The 20000-nt window shown below is 41.9% G+C and overlaps 2 protein-coding genes across 6 annotated transcripts in view; one reads left to right on the plus strand and one right to left on the minus strand.

Moving 5' to 3' along the window:
* LOC121689655 (serine/threonine-protein phosphatase PP1-beta catalytic subunit) overlaps positions 1-733 on the plus strand; it is a 38713-nt gene extending 37980 nt beyond the window's left edge. The window contains exon 8 of the mRNA XM_042069663.1: positions 1-733. This exon is cut by the window's left edge and continues 61 nt beyond it. Within this exon, the coding sequence (XP_041925597.1) occupies positions 1-44 (44 nt within the window). The 3' untranslated portion in view covers positions 45-733.
* Positions 734-2131: 1398 nt separating this feature from the next.
* LOC121689654 (equilibrative nucleoside transporter 2) overlaps positions 2132-20000 on the minus strand; it is a 25666-nt gene continuing 7797 nt past the window's right edge. For 2 of the 5 annotated variants that reach the window (XM_042069658.1, XM_042069659.1), the window contains exons 4-13: positions 19219-19370; positions 16422-16561; positions 15621-15755; positions 15274-15371; positions 14786-14864; positions 13435-13616; positions 11630-11732; positions 10147-10232; positions 7875-8074; positions 2132-7341 (exon numbers count right to left, since the gene is read on the minus strand). In XM_042069658.1, coding sequence (XP_041925592.1) covers positions 7230-7341; positions 7875-8074; positions 10147-10232; positions 11630-11732; positions 13435-13616; positions 14786-14864; positions 15274-15371; positions 15621-15755; positions 16422-16561; positions 19219-19370 — 1287 coding nt within the window. In that variant the 3' untranslated portion in view covers positions 2132-7229. The remainder of the gene's footprint in view (positions 7342-7874; positions 8075-10146; positions 10233-11629; positions 11733-13434; positions 13617-14785; positions 14865-15273; positions 15372-15620; positions 15756-16421; positions 16562-19218; positions 19371-20000) is intronic. The other 3 variants (XR_006024836.1, XR_006024837.1, XM_042069660.1) reach the window with 3 other exon arrangements.

Consider the following 20000-nt stretch of genomic DNA (forward strand, 5'->3'; position numbering starts at 1 on the left):
CCGTCACCCCACCGCGCACAGCCACCCCTCCCAAGAAGCGATGAGCAAGGGACGCGTGAGGTGTGCGAGGAAGAAAAAAAAACGAGTGGACGAGTGAAGGATGCTAAAAAGAGAGAGAGAGAAGGGGGAGGAGAGGAAAAAGGGATGGTGCTGTGAAATGAGAAACGAGAAGAAAAAAAAAAACGAGAAAAAAGCTGATTTTTTTTTGTTTGTCCTTTTGAAGACTTTTGAACTTTTATTTCTCTCGTCTTTTTTTTTGCTCCCTCACTTTCTCTCCTTCCTCTTCTCTTCAGGATGTTTTGTGTATCGCTTATTGCCTAGATCTTCCATCCCCCAATCCCTTTTCAACGCATTTTGTCGGTGTAACCTTTACCTCCCACCCCTCCACACATACAGTAGGACTACATACTCTCTACAACACACACACACACACACACACACACATATGTTTTTAAAAAGAAGTGTTTGAAAAAATTAAATAAATAAACAAAAAAAGATTTAAAAGATCACCATGGCGATCATTCTGTTTGTGTATCAGAGTGTTGTTTCCCTCTTCCCCAGTTTAGCTTTTTTTTTTCTTCTCTGCTTTTAACAGGATGACGCACAACTACTAGCTTTTATTTTGTTTCTTTTTTTTAGTTGACCATTTCATCCCTCCCAGGCCTGTTTGGCATAAACGGGCATTACTGTTGATTGCTGGGTTTTCAATAAACTTGGGGATTAAAACATTTAATTTCTCTCTGAAGTCTTTTTCGTGGACACCTTCTTGCAGAGTTGTTCTTAACCCTTAAGCCGGGAATGTTGGAAATTGAATGTTCTATAGAATATCTGGGTTCATTGAAATTAGCCAGAGCTTTAGGTAGGGATCACATTGGTCAGACCATAAGGGCTGTTTCACACCAGGTGCGTGGCGTGAGCGTGTCAGCTACGTAGCATGGCAAAAACGTGTGCATGCTAGAAATAGGACGAAGCCTACTTTTCACGTGACACGCAAGCCTGTTGGAAGCATTTCCATTCAAAACAGTGAAGAAAAAATGAAGAGATGTTTTAATAGGCAGAGGCCGCCACAGTGCAGTGTCACGAGACATTTCTGGTGTGCAAAGACATAGAAAACGCCACGCAACTGACACGCCACACACCTTATCAGCCTTATAGATAGATAGGGCTCTGAATTTAACATGGGATTTTAGAACCATTGCGGAACAGAATCTTCTGTTAGAATGTTCAAAACTCCCCTGCTAAAGTGTAAGAGACAGAATGAATGTATTTGGATTAAGATGTAATGTAATGTCTTTGGGATTCAGTTAACAGCTCTTACACTATGGTCCTGTAAGGACAAAAATTATAATATCAAAATCAAAAATATTGCCAAGAAGTATAAAGGTGAAATAGTGTTATGACTAAGCACTTAATTTTAGTCTAAATATGTACTTAATTCATGTTTTTTTTTTTTTTTTTGGGGGGGGGGGGGGGGGATTTCTTATTCTTCAGTTAAGAGATGTGTCAGATTATTTTTGATGCTATTTATTAAGTGTTGCAGCTTCGCTACCATAGTAACTGTAGGCAACACAATCACAGCAGTATTGTTAACTGGAAGTCACTGGAACATAATCCACAAATGTCCCACTACTTGCTGAAATGTGAAGCTGTTCTACGACTCCAGTGGAGAAAAACACATATAAACAGAATAATCAATGTTTACTTTTAAATACCATCCTAAAATAAGATGTACTACATAAATGTTGCCTACTACAGGTGTTCATGTCCCAGATTCGGGTTCAGTTACACTTTACTTGACAGTATCGACATAAGTGACATGACACTGTCATGAACATGTCATAAACGTTTATGACATACAGTAACGCTTCTGTTATTAAGTGACATTTGTTTTTTGTCATAACAAGTTAGGGTTAGAGGTTAGGAATAAGGTTTATTTGTCATGATAGTGTCATGTGTTCATGACTGTCATGTCACTCTTATGTCAATACTGTCAAGTAAAGTATTACCCTAGGATCAGTAAATTCCAGACATGATCTAAAATATCCCAAGAACCACAGTATAGCCTACTTAAGTTAAGTGTTGCCCACAATATCAACCAGTTTTACACATTAAGAAGTGCCAAAACAAGACACACTGTTTAAAAAACTAGTTTAATTTAAACAACAGAAACAAAGACAAAGTATATTTACAATATCATTTAGAATGATCATTTCAAATCAGCAAAAGCATAAACAAACACACACAAAGCACTTGCTCCCTTATTGATGACAAGGTAATGCAACCACAAATCAATTGCACAATCAATTCATCTTGATTGACCACATACGCCACCTTGTGGACAACTCTCCCAATTGCAACTAGTGAACAGCACATTTGTTGTTGTCAATAGAACTCATTCTACATGTTTTAATAGCAGTCTCCTGATGGAAAAGGCTCTCTTTTTTCCCATTTTCTTTTTACCATAAAAGCTAAACTGAAAAAGATGCCATCTTTGGTTGGAACAGCAGATGACAGCTGATGCCAGATCAGCTCTGGGTCTCTGATCTAAACCAGAGCTTTTCCAGAATAAACGGTCATCATACATCCCCAGTGTGTGTGTGCATGCACATGTGTGTGTTTTTCAAGGTAAAATGGGCCTTTCTCAAGTTATTAAGTGAGCCTTGTTCAGTCAGTCTTAAACGGCTAGTACCAGCAGGAAGAGGATGGCCGATTTAACAGCTGAGCTCTGACTCAGTTATGTCCTCCTCCTCATAGAAATGAAAATTCTGAATTATCAAGGTGTCTGTTGAGTAAAAACTGGATTTCTGGCCTGCTCAAAGCCAAATCATGTGATCTATCCCTCGCTCTCGTGCTTTCCTTGGGAATGCTTTTTGCAGTTGACTGCTCCCAAATGTAAAAATGCACATAAAAATAACAGATGTTATCTCTGTGTGGTTACAGCACAGTAATGCACAGTAATAACCTTTATTTGTGTAAACAACTCACATCTACCAATTTTAAACAAAGTTCAGTCATTATTGTTCACATGAACGAAAGAATGGCAGTTAATATTTGGGGGATGTTGGTATGTCTGTTACCTATTTGTTTGTCTTCTAGTATATCCTATCCATAACCTGTAGAAATAAATAAGATAAAATGAAAATGAAAAATGAAACCCCAAAGCTGACATATTTGTCAATAATGATAATAATAACAATAATAATAATAATAATAATAATAATAAAACAACCACAACATAAACACTCTAAAACTATGATTTAACTGAGAAAACCATAGAAATCTATCATAGAAACACATATGAAACCTAAAAAAAAACAAAAAAAACCCATGTTAAACAAAGCCTATGTTTTTTAGCACAAATATATTCAAAACACTAGTGGTCCTCAGAATATATGCTGCCCAAATGTAAACGCATTTGGCAGCCCTTGTGTGATGATACGTCATGGAAAACAGACAATAGCTCCAGCATACCACCCTGGTGTGCATTTCCCAAAAGCATAGTTGCTAACCTGTTAGCAACTTAGTTGGTGGGCAATGGGAAATCGGATTGCAACCAAAGTTGCTAACTTAGTTAGCAACTATGCTTTTGGGAAACACACCCCGGAAAAGTGAGAAGCCAGGCCTACATAAGCCACCTTGACAAGGGTCTCGTAGAAATGTTTGGTGCATGTTAAAAACAGCATAACAAATGGCACTTCAAAAAACGGTGACAGACTCGCCACCAGTATATTGTATAAAATATAAAATTAAAAAAAAAAAAACAGCCACAGTCACACTGTCATTAGATGAGAAGACTAGATGAGAAGATGTCTCAATTAAATCATGTTGTCTCAATTAATCATCTCTAGTATCACAATAGTGGGGACCTGTCCCAACAACTGACTTTGTACCAGAAGTGATCTATATAGGACCAGACCAAGGCAAGATCAGGGCCTTAATAGTTGTGGTTATCAGCAGCTATAATGGGAATGCATGTTTGTTGTCTGTACACATATCTGGTACAGACAACAAAGCAGAATTCATGATGTAACTAAGCAATTTACTTCTCATATTATTCTAAGTTACTCTTAATAGTAACTAAAAGTCACTTTAGTCACTTTCAGGAATAATTAAACAAAAAAAAAAATCCAAACTCAACATCTCAAATCACATTATCACACTAACTGCTTTTTTGACATTAAAAACACACACAAAACAAAACATATCTGTGCATAGATATGTTACGTTTAACCACTGCCCTTCCTTCCATGTGGGAAGTTGAAACTGAGTGAACATTTCCCGCTGTAACAGAGTAGATTCTGGAATGTGACCAACCCACTCACTTCCTGCCAAGATAAGGAGTCACACAACATGTTGTGAGGCGAGTCACTTGCATGACACACACACACACATACACACACACATTAACAGATAGCCATACATAGACAGATGTTCCTAGAAGGACCACTGCACACGGCCCTGAAGCTGCGCTGTCTACTAACCATTCAAATGAGTTTCCCCATTATACCCTCACAAACAGTGAAAGACACAAACACTGCCCCCAAAGCAGTAGCCAAGGCATTAATAGACTGCATCAGATAAAGGACCCACCCACTTCATATTAAGTGTCCTTAGTACAATGCAGTTTGAAAAAGAGATAAACATACAATTCAGGTTCCTTATCAACCTTGTTTTGACAACATGCAGGCTAGTTGTATTTGTATAGTGCAGAAAGAGAAAGTATTAAGCACATTGTAGCTGAGTACAGTTAACATAAAGTCGGTGCCCTTTCCAGTGGGATACTTGAGTTGTTGTTGAGTAGTCCACTTAGTCAGTTAGTAGCCTACTTAGTTGGTGAGTTTTTCTTTCAAGTCCTTGGTTTCCATTGACCTGTCTTCTTGTCCTTTGTTGTTCTCTTCGAGAAAAAAAGCAGTCAGATGATTCACATGATAATAATAATATGTTCAAAATACGTTTAACTTACAAAAAAAGGATTTAAGAACATCAAAAAAAAAAAAAAAAAAGCCCTTCATGGTCAGTTCAAAAGACTCTCCCATAATCTACATTCATTTTGTTCAGACAATGCAGTCTGGTCTGTGAATAAGAAGAAATGAAAGAAGAAATGAAATGGCTTCCTAATGGAATTGCATCCCTTTGAGCTGAAATCTCTTTCATATTCTTCACTTCTGAAATAAATTAAATAAAAGTTTATCTAACTGAATGAAACTAACTGAACTGAATCTAACTATCTAACTGCATCAGATAGTACCTGCACTAACATACACATACTTTTTATGCATATATGCTACATATGTAGGCATTTATGCAATTCATAACTGTATTTCACTACACAACTATATTCGACACCTGAGAACTACATTTGATATTCTCCCAAAAGTGTAAACATTCTGACAGTAAAATCATCCATCTTTTGGCAATACATTGCATCCAAGCACGGTATTGACCTTAGCCCAACAACAGTGTGTGTATGATAAGCATGTTCACTAGCATGTTCAGTAACATGTTCTTTCCTTCATTGACTGTCATTGGAGTTTCTGTGTAGCTTAGCAGTGTGGTCATGCTACAGTAGTCCCAGGTTGTCTCTTCGTTCCCTGAAGAGAGAAGTGGACACACCCTTGGACATCCCTTTAAACCCTTCCTGCAAAAGCCACCGATGTCAAGATCAATGCCAACTGATTTTAGCAGCCAGTCCTTTGTGTTAATAATTGAGTTAACCGAAATAAAACTAAAGTGGGTCCCTATCACTGCAACCTATTCACTAAGTGGGACTTGATCATGTGATCCAATCGAAGTAAATATATCTGGATCCTCCACAGAGCCACAGCACAGCCACCAGAGAGCGTCTCCTGCAGGGTACCTCTGTACTGATGCCCAGCTGGTGAGGGAGACAGACAGCAGAAGACTTCTGCCAGCAGAGGAGATGCCGACGTTGCAAACACAACCGACGGGTGGAGCCGACAAGAGGTACAGGACGCTAGCCTGACGAGCCAAACCCACATCAAGATGTAGGGTCTGGGAACTCACCATTGGCTGTGCTCAGTCCGAGGGGCGGGACAAACAGTTGTCTTTCAAATTCCCTCTGCACGTCTACAACTCACGAGTCCCATGCGCTTTCACACCAGCGGAGCTAGTTGGCTAGCTGATCAAACTTTTGGCAACTTAACAAAAGCTTAGCTCGAGTGGCGCTGTTCGCCAGCAGCAGCATGCATCTTCTTTGTTTTCAAGTTGCAGGGAATTCACGCGGAACTGTTGCAACTCTGCCGTCATTTTGTTAAGCCCATCCACTGACACGATGTGATTGATTTTGTGATCGAAGTTTCATTTTTCCAGCTTGCAAGCCAATGGAGAGTTGCTAGACTACCCTGGCTGCAAATTACATTTGCTGCCGCTAGGGTGCGTCTAGATTTCTATTAGGCTATTATGCTGCACCACAAAGTCTGGAGGCGATGGGAATCATGCAGTGGCTGATGGGATATGTTGACACTTTGATAGGCAGTAAGGTGACCACCGGGGTGAGGTGAAGAAGGAGGTCACTGGGTAATTTCTTCTAAAGTGTTCTTTTGTTTGTTTGTTGTTGCTGTTGTTATTTTTAGGGGGAGAGAAAAACTAGCCTGGAAATATCCAGATTCATTCACAAAGTGAAAAGAGTCTGGTGGCTCTCGATTGGGAAATGTTTTCAACTCTTGCACTGCAACAGGCACTAACCTTGCTGTAAATAAATTTCTGCATTTTCCCAACTGCATTTTTTGACGTTTGCAGGTGTTGCTGCTTCTGTTTATCACAATACAATTTGGTTTCGTCTTCCCCTCTCGTCAGTGACTGTCAGGGAAATGGTTATGAACTATGGTGTTCCAGACTAGATCTTCCTGAAAAAAGATCTAGGTGGGTGGGGCCAGGCTAGAGGAAACCCATTGTTTTCATAATTTCAAAACGTCAAAAAAATGCCTAAGAAGGCACACGCCCAAAATCCCCCAAAAGGAAGACATTCGAAAGCCGGACAGTCCAAACAGAACCCAGAAAAATGGTCAACCTATCTCGCAAGGTCCTGTAGTGAAGGTATGATGTAGTGATGTTGGTAAGGTGATCTAATTGGTGGATCTGATTGGCTGGCTCCTGTCCTGCGCCACTGGAACATCAATTACACAGGCTTGGAGGTGACGTGCCAGTGAGCTGGTAAGAGTTGGGCAGTTGAGGGGGGGCGGGGGAGTGTGGGTAGGCAGTAGGGACAACTATACAAGGAAACGCAGAGGGAAGGAGAGGCCGGCCCCTAACGACAGTCCCAGAGCCAGGAAGAAGGTCATGAGAATTCCAGCAGTCTCAGCATCCTTGGCTGGTACCAACCTGGAGAGAGAGAGAGAGAGAAGCAAATCAATTGGAATAGAGACTGGCAACACTGGATTGGATGTCTGTGCCTGCTGGCATATCTCTGCATCTGAATTTGCATACTGAATTCAAATTTGTCAGTTTAATAAACTAAAAGTAACTCTGAGAATATATTAGAAAGTGCATGTGTGCATGTGTGTGTATGTGTATGTGTGTGTGTGTGTGTGTGTGTGTGTGTGTGTGTGTGTGTGTGTGTGTGTGTGTGCATGTGTGTGTATGTATGTGTATGTGTGTGTGTGTGTGTGTGTGTGTATGCATGCGTGTGTTTGTATGTGTGTACTTGCACAACAGCCTGTGTGCATGTGTCTGTGTGTGTATTTGTGTGCACCAGCATGTGTGTGCGTGTGCATGTGTGTGTGTGTGTGTGTGTGTGTGTGTGGGCGTATTTGTGTGCACCAGCATCTATGTGTATGTGTGTGTGTGTGTGTGTGTGTGTGTGCATGAGTGCATGTGCATGAGTGTGTGTGCATGAGCGTGTGCTGTGGACTCACTGCGGTGCGTAGGACATGGACAGGCACACGGAGTATCCGCTGGAGAGGGAGAAGAGCAGCATGATGGCGGAGAAGGCTGCGTCGTTGCTGAAGAGCACCGGCAGGTTGGAGCGCATCTGCACGTTACACAGCATCAGCAGCGGAATGAAGACCACTCTGGAAACCACCAGCGCTGGGAACAAGCGACTCTCTTTGGGCGGCTGAGACAGAGAGAGGGAGAGAGAGAAAATTCACTCCTAGATATTTTGGCAGCAGATATATAGTCAAGTAGTGAAATGAACTAGTGACTCTAGTGAGTCAAATTGGTAGTGGTATCTGTTTAAAGTGCCTGCGTGTTCTAGGAAAAATGTCAATTTTCAGTTTGCTATCATTGTGCTATCAATGTACTAGTAATGTATCCTATCCTAAGCATATCCTACTTTTCATGCCAATAATACAGTATGACCAGAGAAGTGATTTGAGCGGAATGATTAGACAGAAAAAAATAAAAGATGTGAATTGATAGAACTTTTCTGCTGCAAGTATGCATGGGCTGTGGTGATAGAGAGAGAGAGAGAGAGAGAGAGAGAGAGTAGCTGTTTGTTAACCTTCTGGGGCCTGTACTACGAAGCAGGGTTACTGGCTTATCTGGGTAACTTCGAGAGTAACTTGATCACGTGTGGCGTAACTTCCCGATTAACCCGTACTACGAAAGGTGGATATGTTTTAACCGAGGTATGCTGCCATGGCAATTTACGCTGCATCTCAAACCTGCTCCGACCAGGTTATGTTCTTTGTTAACCCGAGGTTTCCGTTAACCACACCCTTTATAAGTACCACCCCTCCAATAACAATTTCTCCCGAGACATGTCAGCGTACCTGGATGATCCATACGACATTGGAGCGCAAATCGTGAGGGACTCTCTTCGCAGGGCGAGGGGTTTTAGAGACCGCAAGAAAATATATATAGCCTACCCGGACGATATTCTCTATGAAGATATAGATTGTCAGCCGAGGGAATTCGTTATCTTTGTCAGATGATCTACAGTAGGAAGACGTCTCATAGCAATGCCCGTACGTGGACATTCATGTATTCCATCGGTGATGCTGAACATCTGAGCAAGAATAGGCCTACTGTATGTCCGAAAATAAATCTAAAATCTAAATAAATTCTAAATTGTGTTGCATCTGTAGGCATTTCTATGAACTCAAAATAGGCAATTTAATTATTTCAACTCATTTCAGACATTCCGCAAGCTATTAATCCTCCGTAACACATATTTGAAGAACATGTGGAAATAAAACTTTACTTTTAGGCATTTAGGCTACCCGATCTGCAATACGTTGCCAACAGTCTTGCCTTGCTTTGTTCACTGCCGACGTATTTGATTTTTGTCGTAGAGTGGGTTTTAATTCCTCATAACTTGGCATAATAATTGTGCATTCCTCATCCGTAAAATAAGGTGATCGCGTCATCATTGAAAGTGGTGACTTGCGCTGCAACCCGCCCATTTTATGTGAACGCGCACAAACTCCAATTAGGTTAACCCTGGCTCAACAAATCAACTTCATAATCAGCGTCGTAGTACCGAGTTTTGTCAACCCCGGTTTAACAAAGTAACCCTGGGTTACATCTGGGTAGGTTAAGCTCCCTTCGTAGTACAGGCCCCTGTTCTCACAACAAACCACAGACTGTTCACCCTACTCCCCTCTGGGAGGCGTTACAGGTCATTCTGCATCTGGACCAGCAGGTTCAGAGGGAGCTTTTTCACTGCAGCTGTCATCACACTACTGAACTCTACACCTCGGTGACAACCAACCAACTAAACCCCTCCCCCACCCCCACTACCACCGATACCTAACACTAACTGTATTTCATTGTCTCTGGACTCTGACTCAACACAATGACAATAAAGTTGAATCTAATCTAATCTAATCTAAGATACATACAGTGAATGCAATGGACAGTTTAAGTGAGGGGCGTGACGCCACAGTTAAACATGCATGAACTTATGACCACGACACATTCTGCAGATATTATCACACTATGTTGTTTATCGGATGAAGGATGTTCAATACAGGATACAGCATTTTCACATGCTCAATCTCTAGGTGCACCTCAAAAACCTTCAGTGTAACCACATACGCTAAAACAATCCTTCCTACTTTAACATCATGGACTAAGGAACTAACGCCACTAAGGAACTGACATGAACAAGTCGTTAGATAACTATTGCCTTACTAGAGAGAGAGAGAGAAAGAGAGAGAAAGAGAGAGAGAGAGAGAGACATACCCATCGCTTCAGTGTGGTAACCGTTCGGCCCAGCCAGTCCATGATGTTGAAAAACAGGAAACAGCACACCGGGATGAAGTACTTTTCTGAGAGACAAATACACACACATCACATATCAACATATCATTTACCAACTATTCTACTGACTCTTTTCTTTTCATTTTACTGTCTTTAATGATTGTTATTTGCACTGAGCTGAAGTTAAGTACCTCTCTGAGAGAAAACAGATCACATATTCATTTCTTATTTCTTCATTGATATTTTTTACTTTTTGTAAATGATTATTATTTTTTATTAAAGCAACACCAAAGAGTTTTTTGTACCTTCAAATAATGTTTCCAAAATCGTTTCAGTGGTTCATCAACTTGTAACAGGGTGAAAGGCACTTCTGCATTCGCTTCGCGGCCCTCTATCGGCTATAACCGCACTAGTTTGCCAGATCGGGTAGCGGATCTGTAGTTCGATGGAATGAGACGTAAGAAACTACAAATTTGACTTGCATCTGATGTCGCAATACATATACTTTCATAAATCGTGCGACATATTCTACCTTGTCTGTGGACATCGTTATTTGCAAAGCCGGTGCTGGATAAACAAATAGCGTGCGTGCGACAGAGGGAAAGTTCTTTGGTGTTGCTTTAAGAAGGCTTTCCTGAAGCCTGTCTTTGTCATTAACTGCTGACATGTACTGTGCTGCCTCGAGTGTGTGATCCCCTGAGTCTTGCTGTACATATTCAGTGACAACATTTCAAACTTTTCCATGACTTCAAGGACCCTTATTATTAAACTCAAACTGCTGAGGTATTTGATGTGTAAGTATCCCCCTCAGCTCATTTACAACCATCGCCCGCCACACGCCCACCCACACACACTAACACACATTCAAATCCATTCACACACTCCTAATCACCCATACACACAGTCTTTCTCATTGTTTGGACACAGGAGATTTGCATGCTTACTCGAGACAGTGGGCCGACCCACATTCCCACAGAGAGGCCTTGAGTCTCCTGGCCAGCCTCCACCATGCATTCTGATGACCCGAAGGAGGCCATTAGCATTAGCTAACTACACCAAGGGCATGGTAGCACATGTCAAGTGTTCACGACAATCCAAATATTTCTCGTCTGTAGTTTCCTGTTGGTGCAACACGCTACTACATAGTTCCTACCAGGCGTCCTTCTCTATCTTCAAAAAGATCCAACTCTTCCAAGAGTACCTCCTCTGTTAGCACTACTAACAACTGAACATGCTTAATCTTGCACTTAAGACAACCTTCTTCCCCATCCTGATTGTCCCTTTTCTCCCTTCCCTTGACTTTCCCTTTAAAAAGACTGGCACTTTCCCTTTAAACAGACTAGCACTTTCCCTTTAAATAGACTAGCACTTTCCCTTTAAACAGACTGGCACTTTCCCTTTTTGTAAATGTAGTGATTGCCTGAACACATGAAAACTGAATGGGAATATGTCAGGTGTGTCGTACCCCACTCTCCCTCGTACGCGGACTTCACGTCCACCGTCACCGCAGGAAACACAGAGAGTGTCACGGTGAAGTTAAAGGTCACGCAGAATGCCATGACCCAGATCTGCAGAGAGAGACAAAGAAACATATCACACATTTTAATCATGTTCTTTCCCCCTATGTTTTTTTACGATTATTATCAGTTACTTTTGATGCAAATGTATGTTGCTATTTATACACATACAATTATATACAATTGTGTGTACAATTCACAGTCATGTTTATAAAACACAAATTGAACTGAATTGTGAGTGCGTGTGCCTATGTGTGTGTGTGTGAGAGAGAGTTTAAAGAGACAATGAGAAGGAGAACAATGGAGCTAGAAGAGAGAGAGAGAGAGAGATGTGGAGAGAACAGGTAAATAAACCACATTGTCCTGTTAACACGAAGATGCTGCCAACAGATCTGATTTTTAGTAGCAATAGCCTGACACCTATGTCAACACTGTGTTCAGCCCAACTTCTATAGCCCTGTTTGAATAGCACTGAAGCATCCAAGTTTTTTTTTGTTTCTCCAGTACACCTTCAAAACATGACATCAAAGACACTGAGGGACTGAATTCGGCGGCGATATAGGTAGCCTGAAGCTACAGTATGTCAAGGCAGGGGCTGTGTCTTAAACCGCATACTTCCATCAGTACACTGCTAGTATGCACTGAGCGCTTACTTGCTTGTGCCCACTTTTCGATGGTTAGTATTGTCCCAATATCTGCACTATATAAACTAAGTATTTGAAGTGTACAAGTAGGCGGTTTGAGACACAGCCAGGGACTCTGAAATGGGCAAGACCCCTCCGGTGAAGTGAAATTGAATAAACCAATCACATGCAACCAGTGTTAAATTCTGATCGATGTATCTATCCTTCGTTAATTAACTTCGGCCTGACTCTGCTCACTTTGTGCGTCTGACTTTACTCTGGCCACAGTGCGCATGAGAAGCAAAATAAGCTGTCAAACTTGCACCCTGAGAGCACATGCGCTGCCTCTGTTCAGACATCCTGTTTTCTATTTCTCCGTTTCATTCCCCACTCCCTCACGGTACGATTCTTTACTGTTTTATATTAGTGGTGTGTTAGGCTTGAGGCTGCTGTTGACAAAGTTGTGATCTTCATCATGCATATCCGGTCTCCTTTTACCTCTTCAGAAAGGTGGGAATTGGGATTTTTTTGTAGGGAAGTGGGAATTTTTGGAAACATGCTGCTGGCATCAAATTCAAAATGAACATATATTTTCCATGAAATAGTCAAATTTGTCATTTTCAACATTTGATATGTTCTCTATTTCCTTTTTGCAGCTAAATATAATATATAATATAGAGTTGTAGATTATCAAATTCTTTCCCTCAACTTTTTCTGATTTGGGATTGTAATATAATTCACGTAAGTCCCCTTAGATAAAAGTGCCTGCTAAATGAATAAATGCAAATGTAAATATGGACTGGTGTCTCATCCAGAGAAGCCTATTTCTCTTATCCGCTTAGCACCACACAAACCAGATATGGCCACTGGCCCTATTACTGTAAACATAAAGGAGAATTTCAGCATTTTTTCAACCTGGGGCCCTATTGTTAACAGTACTATAAAATATTGAACTAGCTATCCTGCTAATACCAGTAACGCATTCATAATGGAGCAGCTAGCTATCATCAAAGCAAATTACATTTTCTCGCCACTGACAAGGCTCAACACATCAGCCAACATGTACAGGATCCCTATGGAGAAACAAGTACCTAATGACACCTAACAATAAGGCTCAAGTGGACGGCTACCTTTTTGAAGACCTCGATGACGGACAGTTTGCTCTCGTCCGGCTTGTCCGCCTTGTCCGCCTCGAGTGGCAGGAAGGCTTGTCGGCTTTCGCTGGACGACGGCGTGGCGTCCATGCTGCCGTTAGCCACAGGGGAGCCGTTGGTGTGGCCGTTAGCTTTGCCGTTCTCTGTTGTGGTGTCTTCTGAAATCATTACAGAAACAAAAACCACCAAAACAATCAGGGACGAATTGATAGACAGACCACAGTAACATAGTAGTCAGTCATGATGTCACCCTTGAAGCATGGCACAATGTACCGGTACCTCTACTTTACTCTTATCTACATGTATGGACCCTTTCAAGAGGGTTCCATTATCAGCATCATAGTTGGCCCCACTAGGCTTCCTTTTTAACATTCCATATGTTATCTTAATGCAGAGGAAGTAGATTGGGGCCCAAATAGAACGTTCAAGCATTGTTTTTGTTTTTATTGATGAAAGGAATAATAATAGGCAGGATTTTCTTTTCTTTTCTTTTTGACATTAGTCACTATCCCGACTAATGATTCAATAGAGGTTAAGTACCTTCAGAGAGCTTCATAAGGTAAGAGGTAGAGGTAGAAGGTAAGAGAACTTCATACCTTCTACTGACCTTCACAACTACAGAGCATCGTCCATAATCTGTCCAATGAAGGCGCCTGTTTACAGTGTAACAGCATAACACTGGCATTCCAAAAATACAGACTTAACACCTCAGCTGTCTAAGCCTTTATGACCTGAAATTCCCGTCTTGGCGTAATCTCTGAAGTTACAGCACACTGTATAAACCAAGGAATAAAGGACAATGCCAAATATTCAGATAAGGCTTTTAAAGACTTTCAAAGATTTTGTCTTAAGGACCCTTAATTGCACAATAATTTAAATTCAGTTCTGATCAGGATTACAACCGCATAGTGAGAAGGCCCTCTTATTTGACAGGACATGCCACTTAAACTCAAGCCGACATTCTCCCTCTAAAGGCGTACAGTATGTGACACTGATTATATCTGTCTGTCTATGGATAGAGGAGGAAACGACTGAGTGTGCTACATCAACGGTTTTACCATAATAGTGACCTAATTTGTGTCCAGAGTGTCTGGGATTAATTCCTTTAAATCCTATTAGGTAATGTGTGGCCATTGAAACAGAGAAGTGATTTTGGACATTTTAAACTCCCTGAACCCTATCAAACCCCTTCTTGGCTTGATGAAAAAAATATTTCATATAGCAATCTTACCATACATTTCAGTTGGAGATAAGCACATAGGTACATACAAAATTTCAACTGGTGAAACCGGTGTCATTTTGTCTTTTCATGTTTGCCATACTGTACCTGTAAGCAGAAGTTGATTGGTTGTCTCTGGCTCATAGCTTTTGCTCTTGTTTTTGCAGAGGTAATGCTGGGCGAAACGCTATCAGAGAGAGGGAAAAACAAAGAGAGAGAGAGTGAGAGAATGACACGCATCATTAATCATACATAACTTGTACTACAGCATCAACATAACTTGACACATGACAACAGAACAATCCCAGTGGCAACAGAACATTAACCATGGTAACCACACAAAGAGAGGTGATAACACCGCATAACTTGGTTTACATTCATTCATGTTCAAACAAATGATTCTATGACTGCAGGGAGGAAAAATATTAGTCAATAATTCCATATTTCCACTGAGACTTCAATGTGAATGCAACATGACAATGAATTTATATTTGTTAAGTAGATGAGTGTCACTTTGTATTTTGGACATGTGTACCTGTGTGTGTGAGTGTGTGTGTGTGTGTGTGTGTGTACGTAATGTGTATATTTCAACCAACCAGTTTGGACAGTAGCAGGTAGCTCATTAGTGTGACAAGGGTTCCCACACATGGGGTGATGAAGTACCCAAGGGCAGCTGTTTCATCGTCAGCATTGCCTGGACACACACACACACACACAGAGAGTTGAAGTTAGAAAAAACTCAATAACACATTCCCTACCTTGCCATTTGACTACAGACAGAGCAAGTTCTCCCAGTTCACATTAGACAGATCACTCTGGATTCTGTCAACAGCGCTCTGTGGGAGAGTCTCACTCTACACCACACTACGGCGCCGCGTTGGGAGAAGCCAGGCGCCTGTTTTTTTTGTCCCACACGCTCGGTAAATATTTGTGTCCCACTTACTGGCAAGGGCGAGGATCATGGCCACAGCGGCGAAGGTGCCGGCCAGTCCCTGACCACTCATGAACATGGTGCTGTACTTCTGCGGGAGCAGACCCACCAGGCCAAACAGACTGCCCTGCAACACGGCACCAAACGCTGGGGGGGGAGAGAGGAGGGACATAGGGAGGAGGGGACGAGAGAGATAGAGGTGTAGTGTAAGAGGGAGAAAGAGAGAGGGAGGGGGTTGGAAAGAAAAAGAGAGAAAGACAGACAGAAGAGAAAAGAGATGGACAGAGAGAAAGGGGAGAAAATATATGAAAATATATGAACAAAACCATTGCATTTCCTCGCATCTTGTTGTCTCATACATAGCATCCTGCTAACGCTAACACACACACACACACACACACACAGAGAGAGAGGAAGACAAAGGGAGATACCAAAATAAGTACTGAGAAGCCAAAACATAACTGCCTGCACCACCCACACATCTGTAAACAGGCTCAGAGAAGGACAGAGGGAGAAAGAGAGATGGAGAGGGAGAGGGGGAGAGAGAGAGGGAGAGAGAGAGGGAGAGCACACTAGGTGAAGGTTTGATAAGATATCTTGAAAGAGCACAGCCAGGAATAGAACACAGAGGTGGTCACCAGTGAGCCTAAATTAAAAGATAATTACAATGAAAACAGCAAACACAAATCCACATGGCAACTAAAAATTATTATAATTACTATGAATTAATTCATACTAGCTTCTCCTCACCATTCATTCACACACACACCCACACCCACACACACACAAACAAAGGGTAGAGTGGCCACTCACAGTTGATGAACCAGATGGTGGCCATGGTGACGGAGAAGAAGCGGTCCTGCTCCATGTCGACCTTGACGAGGATGGCGGTGAAGATGAAGAGGATGAGGATGCACACCAGACTCCCGGCGATGCGCATCGTCTCCGAGATCCTGACGGAAGATCACAACACACAGTTAAAACCCCAAAGCTCTCAGTCATCAGCACACCTCTCTCTCTCCATTCACTTCCTGAGTTACGGCCGCCTACCAATAACCAATAACCTACTACTAGGTTGTGACAAATGGTGTAAAATGTTATTTGTATGTCACGAGAGCCACATCTTTGCATACAGGCACTTATTCTTATAATGAACATGCTTAAATTCTTATTCTTAGGTTATGGGTGGCATTCTTTTTATTCACATCCCACCCCTGCCAGCATTGTTGTTTTTTTTTCGGGGCAGCCGTGGCCTACTCTTTAGCACTTCGGACCTGTAACCGGAGGGTTGCCGGTTCGAGCCCCGACCAGTGGGCCGCGGCTGAAGTGCCCTTGAGCAAGGCACCTAACCCCTCACTGCTCCCCGAGCGCCGCTGTTAATGCAGGCAGCTCACTGCGCCGGGATTAGTGTGTGCTTCACCTCACTGTGTGTACACTGTGTGCTGAGTGTGTTTCACTAATTCACGAATTGGGATAAATGCAGAGACCAAATTTCCCTCACAGGATCAAAAGAGTATATATACTTACTTATACACATTTCCATATGGCACCTCACACTAAAGCTGATGATACATGGAGCAACATTTTGAGCAATGTTGCTGAGCAATGTTCCTCATTATTGTAGTTCTGGCATGTTCACATAGCCTGACGAGCCAGACCCACATCAAGATGTAGGGTCTGGGGACTCACCATTCGCAGTGCTCAGTCCGAGGGGCGGGATAATCGGTTGTCTTTCAAATTCCCTAGGATAGCGCTACAACTCATGAGTCCCATGCGTTTTCCCACCAGCGGAGCTAGTTGCCTAGTTCAAACTTTTGACAACTTAAAAAAAGCTTAACCCGTGTCACGCTGTTTGCCAACAGCAACATCCATCTTCTTTGTTTTCAAGTAGCAGGGAATTCCCGCCGAACCGTTGCAACTCTACCCTCAATCATTATGTTAAGCCCGCCTACCGACTCTATACATGATGTGATTGGCCTTATCGAAGTTTAATTTTTCCAGCGCCCAAGCCAACGGAGAGTTGCTAACTAACCTGGCAGCAAATTACATTTACATTACATTTGCTGCCGCTAGGGTGCGTCTAGATTTCTAGGCTAATGTTCACATTGATATTGGGCAACAATTACTTTTCTGGAGAACTTTAATCATCAGTAGGCAAATCATCATGATCAGTTTGTTAGTTTTTTGACGAGTGAGCGCATCTCAGAAGGAATCTGCTATGTGAGACTGTGTATTCTTAATTTGACAACATGCAAGTGGCCATTTAAATTATCAATGCTTCGTAAAATTACACATGAACATTTAAAAATAAACATGTGAATCAAAAATTCAAGAATAAAAAATGTTTAAAAGTAATAATATAGAAGTAAAGTTGGTAGCCTCACATACCCCAAAAAAATGTACTTCTCCAAACCTCAACTCTCTTCAACATTTTGTTTGAACAAGGGTAATTCAGTATTTAAAATAAAAATGGCATATATTGTTAACAAATCTTTGTGCCCTAAAAAAAGGTCTCTGCACAGCCCTGTTTGAAAACATGTGCTCTTATCAGCATAATGACCACTGCTTTGGGTATACGCTAGGAATAAGACTTGCGTTGCAACCATGATGCACCAGGTGTCAGATAGGGTCCCTAGAGTTACAGGCAATCGTCATAACCTATTACTAGCTTTTACATCGCAGATACATGTAAAAATTACATTGCAGTGTGAAATTCGTATTCTTATGTTAAGTTAGTGCCACTCTCTCAGTGCCATTCCCATACGGCAACTGATTTTGGGATGAGTCCACAAGGATCTCTTTGAGGATCATTATAATGCTTTCAGATCAATGGTCGTCTTGTCCAAAGGCCTGGATGAACTGCTTTTCCAAGTAGTAGTCAGCAGTGCACTACAGAATGGACATGGTCCAGTATATTCGCTCTATCCAGCTCTTGATCCTTTTCAAGGACAGCTGCAAATTAACTTGATTGCTTTAACAAGTTAATTAACGTTTAAAAAGTTAAAAACTATTGAACTTTATGTTTTCAAATTAATCTAAAATTTCCTTGGATGTGTACATAATACTATAGTTGAGCACAAAACACTATAGTTGAGGTCAGTCATGACACTAATCTTATTGTAAACCAAAAACAGCCACGGCCTACTGGTTAGCGCTTCGGACTTGTAACTGGAGGGTTGCCGGTTCTAACCCTGACCAGTAGGAATGGCTGAAGTGCCCTTGAGCAAGGCACCTAACCCCTCACTGCTCCCCGAGCGACGCTGTAGCAGACAGCTCACTGCGTCGGAATTAGTGTGTGCTTCACCTCACTGCGCTTCGGACTTGTAACAGGAGGGTTGCCGGTTCTAACCCTGACCAGTAGTAACGGCTGAAGTGCCCTTGAGCAAGGCACCTAACCCCTCACTGCTCCCCCAGCGACGCTGTAGCAGGCAGCTCACTGCGTCGGGATTAATGTGTGCTTTACCTCACTGCGTGTTCACTGTGTGTTGAGTGTATTTCACTAATTCACGGATTGGGATAAATGCAGAGACCAAATTTCCCTAACGGGATCAAAAGAGTATATATCCTTATACTTAAAACAACCATGTCAAAGTTACTATGACAACCGTACCGGGGATACAGGAAGGAATTAAGCAGCGTGAAGAGCAGCAAGGGCAGCTGGGATAGCAGAGTCATCCAGTTGTCAAAGTAATACTCTTTCCTGGCGATGACTGTGTCATCATTCGTATCGGACGTGTTCAGTGTCAGTCGGTTGTTGAAGTACTGCACACACACACACACACACACACACACACACACACACACATGGAAAGAGAAAGGGTAAAAACATGTATTTTTATTTAGTATATCACAACACAAGTACATAGTACACTTCTAGGCAAAAGTAAACACCTCAACATGCCCTTGATAGCTCAATGAATCATTACAGAATCACTTATTCGATTTATTGATCTGCTTAGACTGGATTTCTATTTTGCTCCTCACAAGCAGTCCACCACAGCACTCCCTTTTGAACACACACACACACATCTCCTAGTTCAAATAGCCCTGGGCTCTAACGAAAGACTCAGATCACATGGGTATTTTGCTCTGCTGTTACTTTCAGACACAACCTCCATAGTATAATGCGGATCTTTGTCAAATGGAGGTCCGACCCTTCGCGTGATTCAGATACGATGCTTACCTTGCGGACATTATGCGGTCATATGTGTGAATGACACGCACATGAGCAGAATCTCTGCAGGGTCGAACGCGGTTGAACAGGCACATGAACATAATCTCTCAGAATGTTCTTCGCTTCGTTCAGACACAAGCTCATTTTCATAATGTCCGTCTGAAATACTAGGGGGGTACAATACAGTAATACAGCCGTCTAAGTTTGGACTTCCAAAT

Source organism: Alosa sapidissima, chromosome 18 (assembly GCF_018492685.1).
Source record: "Alosa sapidissima isolate fAloSap1 chromosome 18, fAloSap1.pri, whole genome shotgun sequence".
Taxonomy (NCBI): domain Eukaryota; kingdom Metazoa; phylum Chordata; class Actinopteri; order Clupeiformes; family Clupeidae; genus Alosa; species Alosa sapidissima.